At 32.5% G+C, this 22,220-nt stretch overlaps 1 protein-coding gene and 1 non-coding gene across 7 annotated transcripts in view; one reads left to right on the top strand and one right to left on the bottom strand.

The window, feature by feature from the left end:
* Positions 1 to 22,220, top strand: part of Zmym4 (zinc finger MYM-type containing 4) — a 144,332-nt gene that overhangs the window by 65,143 nt on the left and 56,969 nt on the right. For 4 of the 6 annotated variants that reach the window (XM_076860765.2, XM_076860761.2, XM_076860760.2 and 1 more), the window contains 3 exons: positions 19,323 to 19,847; positions 21,517 to 21,578; positions 21,934 to 22,104. In XM_076860765.2, coding sequence (XP_076716880.1) covers positions 19,334 to 19,847; positions 21,517 to 21,578; positions 21,934 to 22,104 — 747 coding nt within the window. In that variant the 5' untranslated portion in view covers positions 19,323 to 19,333. Of the gene's footprint in view, positions 1 to 12,076; positions 12,106 to 19,322; positions 19,848 to 21,516; positions 21,579 to 21,933; positions 22,105 to 22,220 lie in introns of those variants that run through there. The other 2 variants (XM_076860763.2, XM_076860764.2) reach the window with 2 other exon arrangements.
* Trnav-cac (transfer RNA valine (anticodon CAC)) lies at positions 9,185 to 9,257 on the bottom strand. Its single transcript has one exon. It is a non-coding gene; the product is annotated as a tRNA-Val (tRNA).

Below are 22,220 nucleotides of genomic sequence, written 5' to 3'. Positions count from 1 at the left end.
CTAAACCATAAAGTAGGTTTTAAAAAATTTATGCTAGGGGGCTGGGGATATAGCTCAGTTGGTACAGTGCTTGCCTCGCATGCACAAAGCCCTGGATTTAATCCCAAGCATTGCCCACCCCCACCCCACCCCCCAAAATCATACTGTATATCTGTAAATGAATTTCCACAGCATTAGTCACTTCCTGTAATACATACTCACAAATTGCATGAATCTGTTCATGTATGATTTTTTTTTTTTTTTTGCATTTCTGCTGGTTTGTTCTTTCCATGTCATCAACCCTATCCCTTTTCACAGTTCTCTTAAACAGCTTTGTAGGTAGCCTTCCATGTTCTTATCAATGCTCATAAAATTATTAGCCATAAACATACATAGATAAACATACATAAGAGTTTTGAGTAATATTTTGTTTAGTAAAAGTGGGATCATATTAATAAACGGGATTGATTCAAACTAAAAAGCTTCTTCTCAGCAAAAGCACAATCAGTGAGGTGAATAGAGAGCCTATAGCTTGGGAGCAAATTTTTATGCCTTGCACATCAGATAGAGCACTAATCTCTAGGATATATAAAGAACTCAAAAATCTAAATACCAAAAAAACCAAATAACCAAATCAATAAATGGGCCAAGGCACTTCTCAGAAGGTGATATACAGTCAACAAATACATGAAAAAATGTTCAACATCTCTAGCATTCAGAGAAATGCAAATCAAAACTTCTCTAAGATTTCATCTCACTCCTGTCAGAATGGCAGCTATTGAGAATACAGACAACAATAAGTGTTGTCGAGGATGTGGAGAAAAGACACCCTCATAAACTGCTGGTGGGACTGCAAAAAGGTGCAGCCTATATGGAAAGCATTATGGAAATTCCTTGGAAATACTGGGAATGGAACCACATTTTGACCCAGCTATCCTATTCCTGGGTTTATAACCAAAGGACTTAAAAACAGCATACTACAGGGACACAGCTAATCAATGTTTATTGCAGCACAATTCACAATAGCTAAACTTTGGAACTAACCTAGATGCCCTTCAGTAGATGAATTGATAAAGAAACTGTGGTATATATACACAATGGAATATTACTCAGCATTAAAAGAGAATAAAATTATGGCATTTGCAGGCAAATGGATAGAGTTGGAGAATATAATGCTAAGTGAAGTTAGTTAATCCCAAAATACCAAATGCCAAATGTTTTCTCTGTTTTAAGGAGGCTGATTTATAGTGCCATTGGGAAGGGGAGCATGGGAGTATTAGACGAACTCTAGATAGAGCAAAGGGCTTGGGGAAGGGGAGGGAGGAAGTATGGAGCAGAAAAGATGGTGGAATGAGATGGACATCATTATCCTAAGTACATGTATAAAGACACAATGGTGTAAATATACTTTGTATACAACCAGAGATATGAAAAAATGTGCTCAATATGTGTAATATGCATCCTTCTGTCATATATAACAAATTAGAATTAAAAACAATTTTAAAAAGTGGAATCATATACATACTCAGTTTTACTTTTCTCTTCCAAAAGTACTTCATGATACCTTTCCATCACAATTGGAATAGCTATAACTCTTAAATTATATAATATTTTAATTTAAGTCCACAATAAGTCTTTTTTTGCCTTGTTTTTAAGGCATTTACATTGTTTTAGTGTTTTTTTTCTCTTTTGCCATGAGAAAAATGATGCATTTAGAATCCTTTAATATGTCCTTATTTATTTGCGATTTTTGTATTTGTGCATAGATTCTGAAGAGTGGAGATTATGGGATAAAGGAAACGCCTAATTTTAATAGGTATTGGTGGACTGCTTTTAATCTTTAAACCTAACATTTTAGCCAGCAGTATATAAGAATACTTTGTCCCACTCATTAGTCTATATTGTACCTCTTTGTAGTATTTGGCAGTCCAGTAGATGTACGACATCTGAGTTAACATTAATTTGCATGTTCTTCAGTCTTATTGAATCAATATGTTTAACATTTGAACTTGTTCTCTATTGTCTAGCCATAAATATTTGTTGAATATCTTTTGCTTGTTTTTCTACTTTTTTTTTCATGCCAGGTTGCAATCTTGTTTCATATTATAATAGTTGTTAATGTGAGTCATAGCATATTAAAGTAAATATTTTAAAGAAAATTTGGGTATATGCTTAAAAAGATAGACAATCACTGTATACCTTCAGTGTTTTTAACTTTTGAAATGCATGACCTAAGGCTCTTGAAAATGGAGGCTGGTGTCCTGATTTCTCTTGTTTAACTGCCTTTTTTGTTATCTTTTGTTAAGTAAGTATTTTAATACTTAAAAATTTCAGCAATTTGAAAAATAACATCTGGATTTGTAGTCTTGGTTAAGGAAGTTTTTCTTATCTCTTGATTATATGGTGTCCTAGAATTTCTTAGAATTTTTAGAAATCTCTTTTTATAAATTATTAAATAAGCACAAAAATATAATGAGAGATTAAAACAAAATCATCGGCTTCGCTACCTAACTTAAAAAAAGTATATTTTTGGGCTGGGGTTGTGGCTCAGCGGTAGAGCACTCGCCTCTCATGTATGAGACCCTGGGTTCGATCCTCAGCACCACATAAAAATAAATAAACAAAATAAAGATAAAAAAATGAGGCTTTAAAAAAAAAGTATATTTTCATAGTTTTGATGCCAGTTCTCCAGTCCCATGTAAATAGCCAGATCTAATCACTATTCTAAACTTTATTTCCTTACTTTTCAAAATTGTTTCACCATATTATATAATATCTTCATTTTACTTGCTTTTGAGCTTTGGATTGTTTTGAATCATAGTGTGTATGTTACCCTTGCTTTTTTTCCATTTTATATTCCTGAGATTTGGCTGTATTGATGTTTGTAGTTTATTCATTTGTTATTGACATATGATAATTCATTATGTAAAAATGTCACATTTATTTATCTGTTTATTTAAAATTATGTTAAAAACATAACATAACAAAATTTATCACCCCAAACCATCATAAGCATGATATTCAAAGTGTTAACTGTATTCACATTGTTCAAGATGAACCCTTGCATCTTATTGTTCACTGAAACTCTGTGTTCAGTGAACAATAAATCCCTATTACTCCCTCTTCCCAGCTCCTGACAACTACAATTTTCTTTTTGTTATTAAGAGTTTCACTTCTTTAGCTACTTCCTATAAGTAGAATCATACAATATTTGTCTTTTCTTGTTGACATATTAACTTAGGATAATGTTCTTAAGTTTTATCTTTGTTGAAATATTTGTCAGAATTCCTTATTTTTTAAGGCTGAATAATATTATCTGATATGCACATATCACGTTTTATTTATTCATCTATTCTTTGATGGGCATTTGAGATGTTTCTACTTCTTTGCTGTAGTGAATAACATTGCAGCAAAAAATGGGTATGCAGATATCTCTTTGGGATGTTGACTTCATGGTTTTTTTTTTTGGGGGGGGGGCTGTTTGTTTTTGTTTTTCAAACTCAGAAGTGGGATTACTGGATCACATATAATTCATTTTTAATTTTTTAAGAAACTACCTCACATTTTTCTACACTGGTTAGAAGAATTCACATTCCTACCAGTGTTGCAGAAGGGTTTTAATTTTTGTACATCATCAATACTTGTTATTTTGTTTTTGATAGTGTCTATCTTAATGAGTATGAAAATGGTGTCTCATTGTAGTTTTGATTTGCATTTCTTTAATGATTGGTATTGTTGAGCATCTTTTCATATGCTTGTTGATCATCTTTGAAGAAATGTCTCTTAAAGTTATTGGCTATTTTAAAATCAGATTGGTTTTGTTTTTGATGAGTTGTAAGAGTTCTGTATAAATATTTCCCTTTATCAGATATATGATTTGCAGATATCTTTTCTTATTCTGTTGGCTATTTTCTCACTTTATTGATTGTTTCCTTTGATATAAAGTTTTCAAGTTAAATGTAGCCCATTGGTAGAGCACTTGCCTTGCATGTATGAGGCATTGGGTTTAATGCTCATTACCACATAAAAAATAAATACAATAAAGGTTATTGTGTCCATCTTCAACTAAAAAAATATATTTTTAAAAAATGTTGCCCATTTGTCTTAATTTTGCTTTAGTTGCTTGTGCTTTTGGTGCTATATCCAAGAAATTGTTGCCAAATCCAGTATCTGGAAGCTTTTCCTCTGTTTTCTTTTAGGAATTTTATATTTTAAGCCTTATACTTAAAAAATATATTACAATTTTATTTATTTTTTTTTAAGGAGTTTTTTTTTAGAGAGAGAGATTTTTAATATTTATTTATTTATTTTTTAGTTTTTGGCAGACACAACGTCTTTGTTTGTATGTGGTGCTGAGGATCGAACCTGGGCCGCACACATGCCAGGCGAGCGCGCTACCGCTTGAGCCACATCCCCAGCCCTACAATTTTAAATTATATTATTTTGTCTGTAGATTTCTTGAAGCTTCCAGTTTTTCTATTTTAAACATTTCTTCTGTGAACATTTATATGTATTTTTCCTGATAACATAAAAGTACCTTGTATGAAATTCAGTGTAAGATGTATTTCTTATGGTGGGTCTCTCTCTAAAACAAATTTTGAATCTGTTACTCTAGGGCAGGGACTGGCAAACTTTTTCTGTGAAAGATCAGATAATAAACATTTAGACTTCATAGGTCATATAGTCTCTGTTAGATCAATTAGCTATGCCTCTGTAGTACAAACATAGCCATAAACAGTGCATAAATGAATTAAATTAATTCATTTTCATCAAAGCTTTATGGACACTAAAATATGAATTTAGTGTAACTTTTGTATCAGGAAATGTACTTTTGATTTTTTTTTTTTAAGGCATTTGAAAGATGTGAAAACAAATCTTTCCTAATAAGGAATCCCCAAAGAACAGATGGTTCTTGAATTTTGTGTACGCATAATTTACCTCCCAGAGTTGTAGAGCTTATTTGAGAAGGTGATTGCATAAATATAAGGTGTGTAAATTCCCACATTCTAGTAATGCAAAACTTTATTCCTAAGTAGTTTCATCCACTTGCACTTTTATTCCTGGTTAGTTGTGGTCAGCTCAGATCTGGCCAACACTCAATTTATCAGACCTTCAAACTTTGTCAGTATGGAAAATACAACATGGAATTAGTTTTGTGTTAAATTTGCATTTCCCTGATTAATAATTATTAATAGTAATAATTAAATATTTAGTTGAACATTTAAAATTGTTTATTGGCCAGAATTTATTTCTCTTGTGAAATGACTGCTCAGTTAAATATATTGCTCACTTGCAATTGGGTCTTTTCCTTATTGAATTGTAGGAGATTTCTAAATATTCTGAACAGTTAACTTACTAGTTATAGATGGTGCAGATAATGCTCAATTTGTGTCTTGTCTTTGTAGAGTCTTTGCATATGCAGAACTTGATTAAATTTAGTATAATTGAGTGAAGATAAATGTATTAGTCTTTTCCTTTGGTTTACATTTTTTCCCATTTTATTTTAGAAAATCTTGCCTGGTCTGAGATCAGAAACATGAATTGTTTCTCATATATATATATATATATAAACCAATGCTTGTTGGTTTTACCTGTTGCATGTAGCTGTTGAATCACCCTAGATTAATTTTTTATAAAGAACTGCTTGGGGAACTAATTTTACCTTGTATCAGAAGGCTAATGAATTATCTTATTACCATTATTAAATACTGCCTCCTTTTCTTAGTGATAAGGCTGAATATTTGTGAGGCTCCCCACCCCATGCTTTCTCAGTCAATGTTCCAGGGGACTGATTATTTATTCATGTGCCAGTACCATGTTGTTTTAATTGATTTAGCTATATAATAAATCTTGGTAATCTGATAGGACATACCCCTGAAAATTGTTCCTCAGGATATTGCGTGTTCTTGACTATTCATGTTAGAAATATCTTGCTAGCTTTTTTTTTTTTTTTTTTTTGGATATTGGGGAGTTTAACCTAGGAGCACTTAACCATAGCTCTTTTTATTTTGAGACAGGGTCTCACTAAGGTGCTTAAAGGGTCCTTGGTAAGTTGCTGAGGCTGGCCTTGAACTTGGGGATCCTCCCTCCACAGCCTCCCAAGTCAAGCAGCACCATGCCCAGCTCTTGTTAACTTCTCAACAAAACCACATAATGAAAACTTAACTTTGGAATTTGATAGGAATGTCATGTTTATGATATTGAGTCTTTCTCTCCATGAACTTGTTATTGCTTTGTCTTTCTGCTTTAACACTTTTTTAGTAAAAATTTATAATTCTAGAAAAGATATTATAACACCTCATTAATTCATATTTTAGCTTTTAAGTCTCATTTCTTTTGGATGTTGAGTATGATAGGGGTTTAGTTTTTTTTAGATGGGTAGCCTGTTGTTCTAACACATAATTCTCCTCATCTAAATAGTTCCATCTTTTTAACATTGAACTGAATTGATACCTCTGAGATATATTAATGTTTTATTTATGTTGGGATCTATACTTGGGATTTCTGTTATGTTCTATTAATATATTTATTGCTATGTCAGTACCATATTTATTTTGTTGGATATTTGTTTGAAGTAGTCCCTTTCTTCCCCAAAACTGGGCATTGAACCCAGGGCCTCACACATACTGGTCAAGTACTCTACCACTGAGGTACCTGCCAGCCTTTTTGAAATTTCATTTTGAGACAGGGTCTCTCTGTGTTACCCAGACTGGACTTGAACTTGTGATCCTTTTGCCTCAGTGTCCTGAGTTGCTGGGAATAGAGATGTGGGCGAGTATGCCCTAAAAAGTTTTTTATTACTATATTTTAATTGAATATTTGGTATAGACATCTGTCTGCTGAGACAAGTCAGTGTGTGTTTGATTTTTTTGCCTTTTTTTTTTTTTAAAGACTTATCTTGGTATTTTGGTTAGGCTTGAACCTCTGGACTCAAATGATCCTCCTTCTTCAGCCAAGTAAGTAGCTGGGATTCCAGGTCCATATCATAGAACTCAGGATTTTTTTATTCATTTGTTTTATTTTTTTAAGCTTTTTATTAAGGTACTAAATTTTTTTTTTATATAAAGAAATCAGGATTACCTGTTTTCTTTTTATTTATTTATTTTTTAGTTCTCGGCAGACACAACATTTTTGTTTGTATGTGGTGCTGAGGATCGAACGCGGGCCGCATGCATGCCAGGCCAGGTGAGCGTGGTACCGCTTGAGCCACATCCCCAGCCCAAGGCACTAAATTTTAACATGATTTTAAACAATACAAAAATATTATTGGAGGGATTTGGGATATAGCTCTGAATGGTAAAATGCTTGCCCAGCATGGATGAGGCCCTGGGTTTGATCCTTAGCACTGATGGGGGGAAAAACAAAGTTGGAATTCTAATTTACAAAAGCATACATTTATCTATTACTTTGGGAAATAATCAGAATTTTTATTTCATATTGTATTATGGGCCACATCTTATTATACAGATCTTGTTTTATGTCATTCATTAAAATTTTGATTGTTTTCATGTTTTCAAGTAATAAATACTTTTTTTTTTTTTTAATATTTATTTTTTAGTTTTTGGCGGACACAACATCTTTGTTTTTGTTTTTTTTTTTGTATGTGGTGCTGAGGAGCGAACCCAGGCCGCACGCATGCCAGGCGAGCGCGCTACCGCTTGAGCCACATCCCCAGCCCCATAAATACTTTATACTTATGTCATTTTGAAAAATATCTTTATTTTATTTATTCATTTATTATTTTTATGTGTGCTGAGGATGGGACCCAGTGCCTCACACGTGCTAGGCAAGCGCTCTGCCGCTGAGCTAGAACTCCAGCCCTCTCCTTATGTCATTTATACCAAAGTATTTTGTTACCTTTGAAAATGGAGTATTTTTCTAATTTCCAGTTTCCTACTGCTGGAATAGCCTAAAAAATTTATACAATTCTCCTGTTAAATCTTTTTAAAAAAATATTTCCTTAATTGTAGATGGACTCAATGTTTTTATTTGTTTATTTATCTATTTATCTGTTTATTTATTTTTATGTAGTGCTGAGGATTGAACCCAGTACCTCACACATCTACCACTGAGCCACAATCCCAGCCCGCCCCTGTTAAATCTTGTTGCTTTTAAAATAAACTTGAGTCTGTAATGATCTAGACAAAAACCATATTATTGAATAGATTTTTTTTTTTTTACCCCCAGTGGTTGCTCACATATAATTTCATTGGTTTTGCCAAAACTTGTAGGATTTCCTGAAGTAATAATCAAAGTAATAGTTACTTTTGACTGATTTCCTGATTTCACTTAAAGTAGTTATTGCATTTTGTCATTTGGGGTTAATTTTTGTTGGTTTCTTTTAAAGAGAGAGTGAGAGGAGAGAGAGAGAGAGAGAGAATTTTAATATTTATTTTTTTTTTAGTTATCGGCGGACACAACATCTTTGTTTGTATGTGGTGCTGAGGATCGAACCCGGGCCGCACGCATGCCAGGCGAGCGCGCTACCGCTTGAGCCACATCCCCAGCCCCGTCAGCTATATTTCTATCCCTGATTTTGCTAATATTTTCTTAAGGATTTTCCTGTCAAAATTTTTGTTAATATTGGGATTATAGCTTCATTAATTTTTTAAAAAGAATTCACCAGTGAAACCAACTGGGCCTGGAGATTTCTTGAGGTGAAGGTTTTAAATTATGCATTCACTTTCATTTGAGGTAATGTTAGTCACATTTAATGTTTAATCTTGTATCTGTTTTGATAAGTTTTCATGGAATTTATCCATTTGGTTATTAAAATTTTATAGTGTGTGCCCTTTGTGTGTTAATAAATATGACCTAAAATCATGAAGATTTTTAAACTTTTTTCCCTAGAAACCTTAAATTTTATATTTGGATCAGTAATCCATTTTGAGTTAGTTTTAGTATGTAGTATAATGCAAGAGTCAAAATAAATATTTTGCATTTGAATATCCAGTATGGTACCATTTATTAAAGGGATTTTTTTTTACCTTTATTGATTGATTGATTGATTGATTTTTTTTAAGAGAGAGAGAGAGAGAGAGAGAGAATTTTAATATTTATTTTTTAGTTTTCGGCGGACACAACACCTTTGTTTGTATGTGGTGCTGAGTATCGAACCCGGGCCGCACACATGCCAGGCGAGTGCACTACCACTTGAGCCACATCCCCAGCCCAAAATTTGTAACTGAACTTTTTTTTTTTTTTTTGGTGGTACTGGGGATTGAACCCAGGGCCTTGTGCATGTGAGGCAAGCACTCTACCAACTGAGCTATATCCCCAACCCGGATTTTTGTTTTTTCAAATTGATTTATCTACATACTTTTGTTGCATATTAGTTGGCCTAATACATTTGAGTTCATTTCTGGACTCTTTTCCATGAATCTCTAAGGTTTTCCTTAGGTAATACCATATTATCTTGGTTATTTTAACTTCATATTAAATCAGATCTTCTAAGTCATTATTTTCAAAGTTGTTTTGCTATGCTAGATCTTTTGCATTTCTGTATTATAACATTTAGAATGAGCTTGTCAGTTTCTTAAAAAAAAAAAAAAAGGAAGAAGTGCTGTGTCAGGCAACAATTTTGGAGGGAATTGATCTAAATAATTGTAAGTCTTCCAGCTAATGAAACATGATAATGTCTTTCTGTTTATTTAGATCCTCTTTAGTTTCTCTCAGCAGTGTCTTGCAGCTTTAAAGTACCTATTTTGTACATATTGGACTATCCGTATAAGTTTCTTAGTTGTAAGTGAAAATTTTTTAAAAAAATTAAATACATTTTATTGTGGTATAATTTACTGATAATAAAACTTAAGTTTTCATTTTAAAATAATTTCATACTTACAAAGTTAGTGTATGTCATCCAAATCTGTTCTTTTTTTTTTTTTTTTGGTGATTATGAGAAATGAACCCAGGGGCACTCAACCACTGAGCCACATCCCCAGCCACTTTTTTTTTTTTTTTTTTTTTTGTATTTAGAGACAGAAGTCTCACTGAGTTGCTTAGGGCCCCACTAAATTACTAAGTCTGGCTTTGAACTCCTGCCTTAGTCTCCCAAGCCACTGGGATTAGTATGCCACTGCGCCCAGTCAACTCTGCTTTTTTTTTTCTTTTTCTTTTCCCTTTGACTGTTGGCATTCTTTGCATTACATACACATTTTAGAGGCAGAGTATAAATTTTTACAAAGAAGACACAAGGAATTTGATTGGAATTACATTAAGTCTATAGAGACCCTGTCTCTAGAGAAAATATTAAAAAAGGACTGCAGATGTAGCTTAGTGGTTAAGCATCCCTGGGTTCAATTTCTGGTAGCCTAAAAATGTTTTGGGGCAGTAAGAGACCCTGGGCTCAATTCCCATCTCTGCAAAAAACAAAACAAGAAAACCTGAGAGGAAAAAAAAAATTTTACTCCATAAAATATGTGATTTTTTTTTTAGAGAGAGATAATTTTCAAAAAATATTTATTTATTTGTTTATTTATTTATTTTTAGTTTTTCGTGGACACAACATCTTTATTTTATTTTTATGTGGTGCTGAGAATCGAACCCAGCACCCCTCGCCTGCCAGGCGAGCGAGCTACTGCTTGAGCCACATCCCCAGCCCAAATATGTGATATTTTATTGTAGTGATATGCTTCAGCTTTAATAGTCCATTAACAATTTTTAGGTACATGCTGAATGTTTGGATCATTTTATAGATACTTCTGATCTTCTTGATCATTATAAATATCAGTGATCATTCAAAAAAGTAAAATCTGTTGTCTGCATCTGTCCTTTGAAGAACACATGGTTATTTTATATTTTTATAATGTACTTTATAATTTTTAGCTTATCTACTTTGTACAAGTAGAATTTAATTGGTAAGATGAAACTCATATCAGAAATATTTCAAGTGTCAACATCTGTTAATCATCTTTTATTTATTATGCTATAAAATCAGTATTGATCTAAATATTCCACTGATGTCAGCTTTAAATTTTTTTTTTTAAACCTGTTAGGAATATATTTTACATTGAGACTATATATGCTCGTGCACATGTGTACATGTGTTCACAAATGTTTCTTGTAGCTTTGCTTATTATAACTCTATATGTGAGCTTGTGCTTTCTGGTCGTTCATTTGAAACAAAATTCTGGCTGTGGTCCACTAATATGTTGATACCTGCAGTTTGAAAGCAGATTGAAACATATTCAATATCTTGTCCAATTTTCGTGAAAAATTTTCTCATGGTCACTGGCTTATTGATAAATAACAGTCCTTTTTTTCAAGCATTTAGTAGTTTCCCAAACAAAATTCATCATGCTTACTAAGAGTCAGTTTTGTTTGCTCCCAAATTTGTTTATTCTGTTAATATTTGTCATATAATTAAATATTTTAACTATGTCCTTTATTACACAACTAAAATCATCCTTTGAAAAGTGAGCTGTTGTTTCTGTGAATAATTTGAATGCTTTCGAAACACTAGGTGAATCAGTAAACATGTGAATGTGTGAGTGACTCTATGGTTCTAATTTAAAGAAACTCAATTGCAGTTATAAAGATGATTTGTTATTATTTATGCAAGAAATCCCATTATCAAAGTTTTGACTGATCACCACATGATTTGCAAATGTGCCTCTGTATGTCTTAAATAAAAATAAGCATTTTAGGCATTTTATGCTTTATATTTAATGATTTCTGGCTTTATATAAATATTATAAGCTGTTGAACTACATTTATGATCTTACAGTTTAAAGAGATTTTTATTTAGGGAATTGTTATATAAGTAGCAATAAAAATCAAATTATCTCAGATATTTTTGTGTCAAAATGCTGATTTAAACTTTTACTTAGAACTTACTGATTACTTCATTTTTATGTTTATTGTTTGTTTTTGCATTCCTAGTAGTTTTAGGGATCCTCATTTCCCCCATTCTTTGTTTCTTTATATAGCAGAGAAAAGTAGCAACCTCAGAAATTTTCTTAAACATTTTTTTTAGTTGTAAATGGACATGATATCTCTGTTGTATTTATTTTTTTATGTGGTGCTGAGAATCAAACCATTTGAGGAAAGCGCTCAACCACTGAGCTACCACCCCAGCTTGCAACCTGAGAAAATTGATGGAGAAGCATGGTTTCTGAAGTTGGAATTGTAATTGATGTTACTTTGTGATAATTATACTTCAAACAAAACAGGAGGAATTAAGTGCTTTATAAATGAAATGTAATTGGTAATTGGATCCCTTAGTTGGTAGTATGTTACAATGAATTGATTTTTAGATATAGTATAGAAATGTTAGTAAACCATTAATGCAAGAATTAAGCATAAGAACAAGGAGTAATAAAAATTGCCTTTTCTGGCATCATGAAATTTGCTTATTAGCAAACAAATATTCTACTTAAGTTGGTTAAAATAACTTTACAAATTTTCCCCCAGATTTACCAATAAACCTATATTTTACCCATTTTACTGATCATTAACTTAATTTATTGCCCGAAGACTCTTCTCCTGAATACATTAATTACTCCTTGTTTAATGAATCATTCCCAAGATGTTAAAATTATAAAGATGTAATTTTTCTTCATTTAAATTTTTCTCAAAAAAGAAAACAAAAAATATAAGTTAAAAACCTATTTATTCCAGATTTTAGTTTAGTTTTAGCTTATTTTCTTTAATTCAGAGCAAAATTTCTTTGAAGAGTCATCTGTACTTAATGTGTTGTCAAGTTATTTCCTCTCAGTCTTTCTGAAGATAATAATCTGCCCTCAGAGGCTTGTTCACTTATTTTCCCACTGATACAGTTCTTGTTAAGGTAAAACTTTTCAAATATTAGTAATACATTTTCAGTTTTCATTTTATTAGTTATGTTAGCATTTATTATAGCTAGTAATTCCCTTTTTTTTTCTCCTACCTTCTGGCTAGTCTCTCCCATTCTTAAATCCCATCCCCTATTGGGGATTGAGCTCAGGGCTTGGTGCTTGCAGAGCAGACACTTTACCACTACATTTCCAACCCTGGCTGTTCTTTTGGTGTCTTTTTATGAACCTTTATTCCTATTAGATTTCTGAATGTTGAAATGTCTCATGACTCTTGGCTGTTTCCCATTTCTAGTAAGTAAACTAACTAGGTGATCTTATCTAGTCAGGTGAATTTTAAGTACTGTCTCTATGTTGCATTCCTAATTGTTTTTCCTCATTACTTGGCAGAAGTCTCATCTTTAACTACAGACTAATATATCCAAATGCTGTATTTCATTTTTTTTTAATTTTATTTTTTATTTTATTTTTAGTTATCAGCGGACACAACATCTTTATTTGTATGTGGTGGTGAGGATCGAACCCGAGCCGCACGCATGCCAGGCGAGCACGCTACCACTTGAGCCACATCCCCAGCCCATCATTTTTTTTTTTAATTATTTTTTTGTTGTTACCGGGGATTGAACTCAGGGGAGCTTTACCTCTCAATTTTATCCCCAGTCCCCACTTAAGTTTTAATTAAATTTAATTAAAAAGTTGCCCAGGCTGGCCTTTAATTTTCAGTCTTCCTGCCTCAGATTTCTGAGCTGCTAGAATTACAGACTTTCACTGGTCTCCAACGGCTTTCTTATATTTCCATTTGAAGATTTAATAAAGATATCAAAATGAACAGTCCTACAACCAAAGTATTCATGTTATTCTTTTTGATTTGATACTCTAGTGTTCCTGTTTGAAGAAATGGAACCTTGTTATGTTATCCTTGACTTATTTTATTCCCAGCATCTTATACCAGGGAATGTATCTAGCTTTAAAGTGTATCCAAACCTGAGATCTTTATGCCATTACCAACTTGGCCCTACTCACCAGTTTTTCCTTGGATTATTGCAGTAGCTTCCTAACCAGTATTCCATCTTTCATTTTCCACTCTTCTGGTATACAGAATCCATATGTAAAACACAAGATCCTTATAAAATATAAATCAAACTTATGTCTTCAGGAATTTTAAATGACTTCTCATTTAAATACTTTGCAATTTTTCTGTTATCTACAAATTTCTCATAGGTCTCTTCTTTCTCTGTCCATTTTGAGCACTTTTGGTCACTCAATTCTAGCAAAATGTACTTGTTTTCCCAGAAATATGCCAAGCATCATATAGAGTATGAGAGAGGAAGAGATTCTACTTTCTCCTTTCTTCCTCCTTAAACCTTATGTGGGCTTTTTGGCTAGATCCAGGAACCAGATTAACATAAGGCTGATTAACAACAATAAAAAACAATAAAAAAAACAAGTTTTAATAATTTTACATGTACATGGGACTTTCACAAGAAACTTAAGTCCAAATGACCAACACAAGATGCTACTCTTTACACATAGAACAGTAAATTTGTGTGTGGGGGAGGGGGAAGACAGAACAGTGGATACCTGGATAAGTAAATTCTAGGAATGTCACTAAGAGACATGGAAAGGGTATAAATCTGAACCATCAGAGCCTACTCCAGCAAGTTTATTTATTCAGGTTCATTTTATCCCCAATATCTCTCTGATGAGAAAGGCTATGGCTTGCTGCACATAGGAAAGCACAGGCCAAGTGGTCCTTCCTGTAGCCACAATTCCTGGATGCTTTAGGTTAGAAAAATTGATAAATCATCAATTTATCAATTTGGCTTTTTTTAATATTTATTTTTTTAGTTGTAGTTGGACACAATACCTTTATTTTATTTATTTATTTTTATGTGGTGCTGAGGATCAAACCCAGGGTCTCGCATGTGTGAGGCAAGCACTCTGCCACTGAGCCATAACCCCAGCCCTCAATTTGGCATATTTTGAGGTGACACATTCTTAACTCCAGGAGTCTAAAACCCAGGAATCTTCCGTGAGAAATTTGTGCTTTCAAGTGTTTGAGCTAATGTGATCATTGTACTGTTTTTTTCCCCCATAAGATCTGGGCTCTGAAACAATGGTGACAAAAAATTGTTTCAGTTCATTAATATACTTATCACATTTTAACCATGTAAGAGTTTAAACGCCTGCAGATTTATTGTGTGACAAGTACCAAATTCGAAGTAGGTGTTTTGTTAGAAATTGACACCTAAGAAAGCTTTAAGTCTCCAGTGCATAAGATTAAAAAAAATTATTAATAGATAATAGATGCATGTGCTTCAAAACTCAAAAATGAAAATGGTCATACTATGAAAAGTAAGTAGCTTGTTTTCCAGGCATCCAGTTTTGCTTCTCATAGAAAATCAATGAAAGATGTTTTATGCAGTGATAATCTATATATGTATAATATTTGTGTGTGTGTGTGTTGTGTGTGTGTGTGTGTATTTTTCTCCTTACTCATTAGATCTTGGGAACTCAAAGTCACCTCATTCTTTTTAACAACTGCACAATATTTTGTTTTAGGTGTTTATAGACTATAATTAATTTACTGGTGAACAAGTAGGCCCTTTATAGTTTTTTTCTGCTATAGATGTTCTTTCATAGATCTTTTTTTTTTAAATGTTATTAGTTAATGGACCTTTATTTATATGTGGTGCTGAGAATTGAACCCAATTCTTCACACATGCTAGGCAAGCGGTCTACCACTGAGCTACAACCCAACCATCTTTCATAGATCTTTTGTGAGATTATACTTTCAGGATAAATTCTTAAAGCATTATTGTTTCAAGAGGTATGTCTATTTAAAGCATCATAAATATTGTCTAACCATTCTTTATTAGCTTTGTACCAGTTTACATTCCTACCAATAGTATTTGACTACAGGGGTTGGAAAATATTTTTGTTGTTAAGGACCACATAGTAAATGTTTTAGGCTTTGTAGTTTATATTTGATCTCTGTCACATAATTCTTATTTTTTGGCCTTGGGCCATAATTGACAGCTTTGGTGTGCAGTGTTGTTGAAAGACATACCAAAACTTTTTGTTATTACCAACCTGCTATGTGAACATGTAGCTCATTGCATTATTAATATGCATTTCTTTTATTGACCCTTGGTATTTCCCTTCTTTGAAATCTTTGTTCAGATTCTTTGCTTTTATTTATGTATTTGGTTACGTGTTTCTTTATTGGACTCTGAGTCTCTTCTTTTTCTCTTAGAGATTACCCTTTATGAAATACTGCAGCGAAATCTTTTTAGCCAGTTTATCCTTCTATCTTTTAAATTTGATTTTTTTCTTCTATAGGAATTTTTGTAGTCACATTTGATCTTTTATTTTTTTTCAATATACTGGTATTTTAATTTTATTTTATCATTACAAAAACTTGCTCAGTTTTATGACTTAAAAATAATTCTTTCATGTTTTCTTTAAAAAAAAATTTTTAACGTCTAAACTAGGTACATATGGAAGTTATTTTGGTGTAAGTTAGGCATGTGTTTTTTTCCAGGTGACTATCTGTTTCCTAATACCATATCCTGAATTTAAATGTAGAGGTAAGGAGAATTGCTTGCAGTATTGCTTTTTAGTATTGATATCTCATCTATAGTAGAACTTAAACTGCGGATCTTCTAAAATGCATTTCATTCATGAAATTGTTACAGAGCATATGCCATGTGGCCTGCTAGTAAGGATAAACCGTTGTAGAGAAAAGGCTCTAACACTGACCTTTAGGTGCTTACAGTTTGGTAGATGTGTGTGTGTGTGTGTGTGTGTGTGTGTGTGGCCACTCTGGTTATTTGTATTTTCTTCCTAATCTTCTCTTATTATGAGAATTTTCAAATACATGGAAAAATTAAAATAATAATATCTGTAGTATTGTTTCTGTTGTTCTCTCCTGCCTTGCTTCTTCTATATGGGATACTGTGAGAAATTAAGTTACAGTCATGATGATGACTCATCATGTAAGTTCTTTAGTACACATGTTCTTTAAGATTTTAGTGTCTGTTTTACCATTTGTTCTCTGAATTTATTATTATTTTAGGAAGTAGAAAAGAGTGATTTTTTTTTGGCCCATTATTTTCTCTTCATTTATTAGCAATCATTCTTCTGATATATTAAACCAAAAATGCTTTTTTAATAGAATGCGTTTATCTCTCTTGATAGCATTATGAACTTGAAAGTTTTATTTACCTATTATCACACTGTTTTCAAGTTTTCCATTTTACTGTTTTTCTAGCTCTGAGGAACAGAAATCATTACCATCTTTTTATCCTTGGTACCTAGCACAGTGTTTACCATAGATTATGTGCTGTATGAGTTAGTCAGTTCTTTAAGCCAGGGGAACTATTGAAGGATCTCAGGGGAGAGAATAATATGGAATGATTAATGTTTTAGATAATTCTGGTGTCTCTACGAGAGGATAACTTGAGGAAAACTTCTCATTTGAGTACATCCACACAACTGGGATCCTAATTAGAATAAGATATATTCCATGTTTGTACAAATATATCAAAGTAGATTTTACTGTCATGTAACTAAAAAGAACAAATAAAAAATAAAGAACAAATAAAAAAATAAATCAATCTATCATTTGGACTTTATTACAAATATCTAAAGTAAAAAGGGGAATATAGTCATGTAACTAAAAAGAACAAATAAAAAATAAAGAACAAATAAAAAAATAAATCAATCTATCATTTGGACTTTATTACAAATATCTAAAGTAAAAAGGGGAATATATTGAATCATCGAGTCCAAGGAATTGTTGAGGAATGGTCCAACTACCTGAAGTTATATCTGGGTTTCAGGAACAGATAAAAACAGGGATGCCAATGATGTAATATTTTCATTCTTCGTTTCACTGTTTTTATTAGTTCTGGTTTGCCTATTTGTAGACCAATTAAATGTGTTCTGGGCCCAGGGTTTGTAAGAATATAATTATTTCCTAAATGTTTATGTGGTCTGAATTAGTGCACTGTCAAAGATACTGCAGTAGTACAGGAAGAAATTTGAAGTACTAGAACTAGGTGCTGAATGTCTGAGAGAGATTAACTAATAGAGTTGACAAAAGTTGCCAGGGAAGAGGGAGATTGGAACAGTTCTCTCATATCTTGAACAGTTGCTGGTTTAGCACAGTCATTAATCAAGTGAGGGAAGTACAAGAAGTGTTAGCTTGGATTAGGTACATGATGAGTTTGAATTTACAGTTATTAAGTTGGAATTCCTTAGGGACCTACATACAAAGGAGCTAATTGAATATAGATATCTAATTAGAAAGTCAATAGCAAAAGGCTATGCAGGTGAAGAAAATATTTTAATCTTAGTGTATGGAATAAGAAACTGGAATTCTGGAGAAAAGCTAATATTGAAGACATGAACAGGAAAAGGAATATAAAATAAATTAATAGGCCAGTTAGAAAGGTGAGAAGAAATTCATTGTCAAAGAAACCAAAGGAATTTTATCCAGTAGGGACATTCCACTTAAGGTTTGAAAATAATCAGTTGGACTTGACTCTAATGTTGTTAGTGAGAATAATTTCAGCGGAAAGTTGGGAGCTGATTATATCAAGCTCAAAGGACTGATGATTGGGAGGTGAAGTAGAAGTGAACTAATGTAGATTTTTTTTCTATAAATCCGTGTAGGAAAGATAATTGAGGACAGTATAGGGTTGGGGGTCTTCTTTTTTTAAAAAAATTTTGGAATGGGAGAGACTTTAGCATATAGTTATAAAGAGTAAACTCTTTTTTTACTCTAGGATGGTTAAATTTTATTTTCATGTTTAAATATTTTCTTTTGTAAATATTAACTGTGTTAAGTCTGAATTAGTGTTAACACAAAGAAAATGGAAGGGCTGGGGACATAGCTCAGTTGGTAAAATGCTTGCCTCACATGCACAAAGCCCTGAGTTCAATCCCCAGTACCACACACACACACACACACACCAAAAAAAAGAAAAAAAGAAAGAAAGTAAGTTGAACTCTTTGGACCAGAAATCTGGGTTCTATAATAGTGAGTATTCTGGGTAGCTGAATCCAGAATTGTAAAATTAAAGTTAGCACTTCATATTTCTTTCTCTGTTTCAGTCACTATGTCAGTAAGTCCTTTGTTTATCACTAATTCTCACCATAAATTAATCTCCAAGGTGAGTATTATGCTGTTTTATCTATAGACTCTGAGTTAACTTTTTAGGATCATAGATTTTCAGGATTATACTATGATTACAACCCAGATAAGTCTGATTCTGTAGTTGGTCCTCTTTTCTTTATGTCACGTGGTCTTCCTTTGTAACCAAAGTAGTTTTTCAAGTTTTGGTTCTCTATTTCTTTTAACTGTTGGATAAGGGTGATCATGTCTGTCACACCTATATCCAGTGTTAAATGAATACTATGGTTATATTATCTATTTTGTTTGAAAAGAAAAAAATATATATATGTTTGGCTAAATACCAGACAGACCTTATAATTGTGGTCATTTTTAGCACTATCATTTGTCTAAACAGTATTTTACTTTTTAAGGTGGTGGTATCATGGATACAGAAATGTCTGAAGATATAGACCACAACATAACTCCTACCCTTGACAGCATGTCTTATGGAATGCCGAATCAAACAGGATCTGAAAATTCATTGCTGGATGAAGATGATTATTTTTTGAACTCTGGGGATCTTGCAGGAATTCCAGTCGTTGGTAGTGACAATGAGGATGAACAGGATTTTAGTTCAAAGGACAATCTTGTTTCTTCAATCCATACTGATGATAGCTTGGAAGTAGAGAGAAGAGTCACACAGCATGAATCAGACAATGAAAATGAAATACAAATTCAGAATAAATTAAAAAAAGACTTTCCTAAACAGTTTGATCAGGTTTCTGTCTTTAAATCAATACGGAAAGATTTTAGTCTAGTAAGAGAAAACAGCAAAGAGACATTTTCTGGAAAGGAGAAAAATAGAGACCTAACTTATCATGAACGTGAAAAACGATTGGATAAACCTCATAAAGATTTGGATTCAAGGTTGAAAAGCAGTTTTTTTGATAAAGCAGGTAATAATTGTTGGAATAGCACCATGAACACAGTAACAAAAGTATTGATAATAATATAGCTTTTATTACTTTCAATGTTAAGTAAATATGAACAGTTAAATTCATTGTAAGCTTGTCATTTTTCTTTTATCCTTGTTCTTTGCAGAGTGCCTGAATTTGTCTCAATAACTTTTGGTAATGATATAAATGATTGAAAAATAGCTCTAAATCTCATTTCTTCTTCCCTTTGCTTGCAATATTTTGATGAGAAGACAAGATACTTGAATCACCTGTTCATTTTCTTTGATTGAGCATTGGAACCTGAAGTTGGATTTAACTTCTTTGTGCTGTAAGCACTCATTCAAACTGCTGTCCCACCAATTAGTATAGAAAGATCAAAAAAAAAAAAATCAATTTTATATTGGAGAAGTTTCTCGAGGCTCCTTTTGAATCTCTTTGCCCAGTGTAATAAATGTTAGCTCCAGTTCCATTCTTGAATATACTATATATTTTCTTCTATACCTTTCTTGCTGTTCCATTTGCTTGCATGTCATTTTCTATCTTTGTACGTGTCCCTATAAAAGTGCCTTTTATTTGAATGGTGCCTAACTTATAAACCTTTCTACTCTATAGTTATTTCTAACTGCTCTATATCAAGAATGAATTGTTTTCTTACCTGTATTTTCACAGCATTTTGTTTCAGCCCCATTTATAGTACTTATCAAACAATATTATAGTTCTCTTTTTGTTGTTATTGTAGTTTTTGCTTTACCTACTAGTGTAGGAGTTTTTTGAGAGCTGCATTTTATTGTATTCATCTTTGTATTCTTAGAGCTTAACCTTGTGCAGTGAAAAATGTAATACTTCCACAATGTTAAACTGACGCAAAGGAAAGCAAGTGCATTATGCCAATCATTATATTGCTGTTGACACTGCTAGTTAATATATAGTAGAAAGAACAAAGTCATATTGTTTATAAGGACAACTATTATGTACAAGGTTCTGTAAGGATATACGGTGTTACTGATTTATGTAATTCAGTATATATTTTCAGTATCCCTGTAGAGGATAATGAAAATTATGGTAGTCCTTTTTCTGAAGGAACATAATGTCTAGGAGTAGTAGAAGGGAAAAAACATCAAATAGCTGACTAGTTGAATAGCATAAGATTTATTTTATAATTAAAGGCAATGTTAGAAGAGTCTATCATAAGGCAATATAAGATTTGTTTCAAATATCTGAAACACTCTGTTTTAAGGATTCTTAGGAGAGATATAATTTTTAACTTAGTGAACAGGGAGTGTTTTATAGAGAAGAGGTGAATTTATGAACTAAGCAGAATCTGGAAAATTATAAATATTAGGATAGACAGAGGAGATTTTGGAGTAGAATTAGCAGAAATGAGTGCAGAACAAACACAGTATTATTTCCAGAGCACCGTGAATAAAGTAGCCACTTTATGTTGCAGCAAGGAAAAGGTATGAAGTAATGCTAAAAGATAGGTGAGGCTAGGTTGGGAATAATTTTGAGTGAAACTTCCTTTTGGGTGTTCTTTGGGGACCCAGTTCACTCTATTGAGCATATCTGTTAGAAAAGAGAGGCGATTATCAAATGATAGCTTTTGGGGTCATTTTTAATAAGATTTGTTATTCATATACATGTATTTGTTTGTTTGTTTTTCTTTCAATAGCTAATCAAGTTGAAGAAACATTACATACCCATTTACCACAAACCCCAGAAACAAACTTTAGGGTAAGTTTTCAGTGTGTATGTAGATGGCTGTTAACTGTGGCAAGTGTCAAACTTTTCTGTATGTCACTTTCTACTCTAACTATATGTGTCAGGTAGAACACTGATTTTTTTTTTTTTTTAATTTGCTTTATTATTTGGGTAAGGACATATTTGGAGACATTCTAAGAAGCCTCAGCTCTTAGGTTCTTTATTTATATTTGATATTTAGACCTATAGCACATTTACTTTTAGGTATAGGGAGCCTGATGAATGTCCACAGTTCTTCATTTCCAATAAGCTTTTCTTTGGGTGTTAAACCTGAAGAGGAATAATTTTTAAATTTGAATATTTATTAATCCTTTATATTGTGTTTTAGGATTCCAGCTACCCATTTGCCAATAAAGAATCCATTGGTTCGGAACTGGGGAATTCCTTTGCATCAAATATTAGAATTAAAGAAGAACCTTTGGATGATGAGTATGACAAAGCAATGGCACCACAGCAGGGACTACTAGACAAAATTAAAGATGAACCTGAAAATGCTCAAGTAAACATTTCACCTTTTTGTTTTCCCCCCTTCTTTTTGTTCCACACATTGAATTATTCATTTGAGAGAGGAAGTGTTTAAGAAGTGAAGTTGTTTGTTGACAAGGTGAAAGGAGA

This window comes from Callospermophilus lateralis, chromosome 7 (assembly GCF_048772815.1).
Source record: "Callospermophilus lateralis isolate mCalLat2 chromosome 7, mCalLat2.hap1, whole genome shotgun sequence".
Lineage (NCBI taxonomy): Eukaryota > Metazoa > Chordata > Mammalia > Rodentia > Sciuridae > Callospermophilus > Callospermophilus lateralis.
This window is presented reverse-complemented; position numbering and strand designations above follow the sequence as displayed.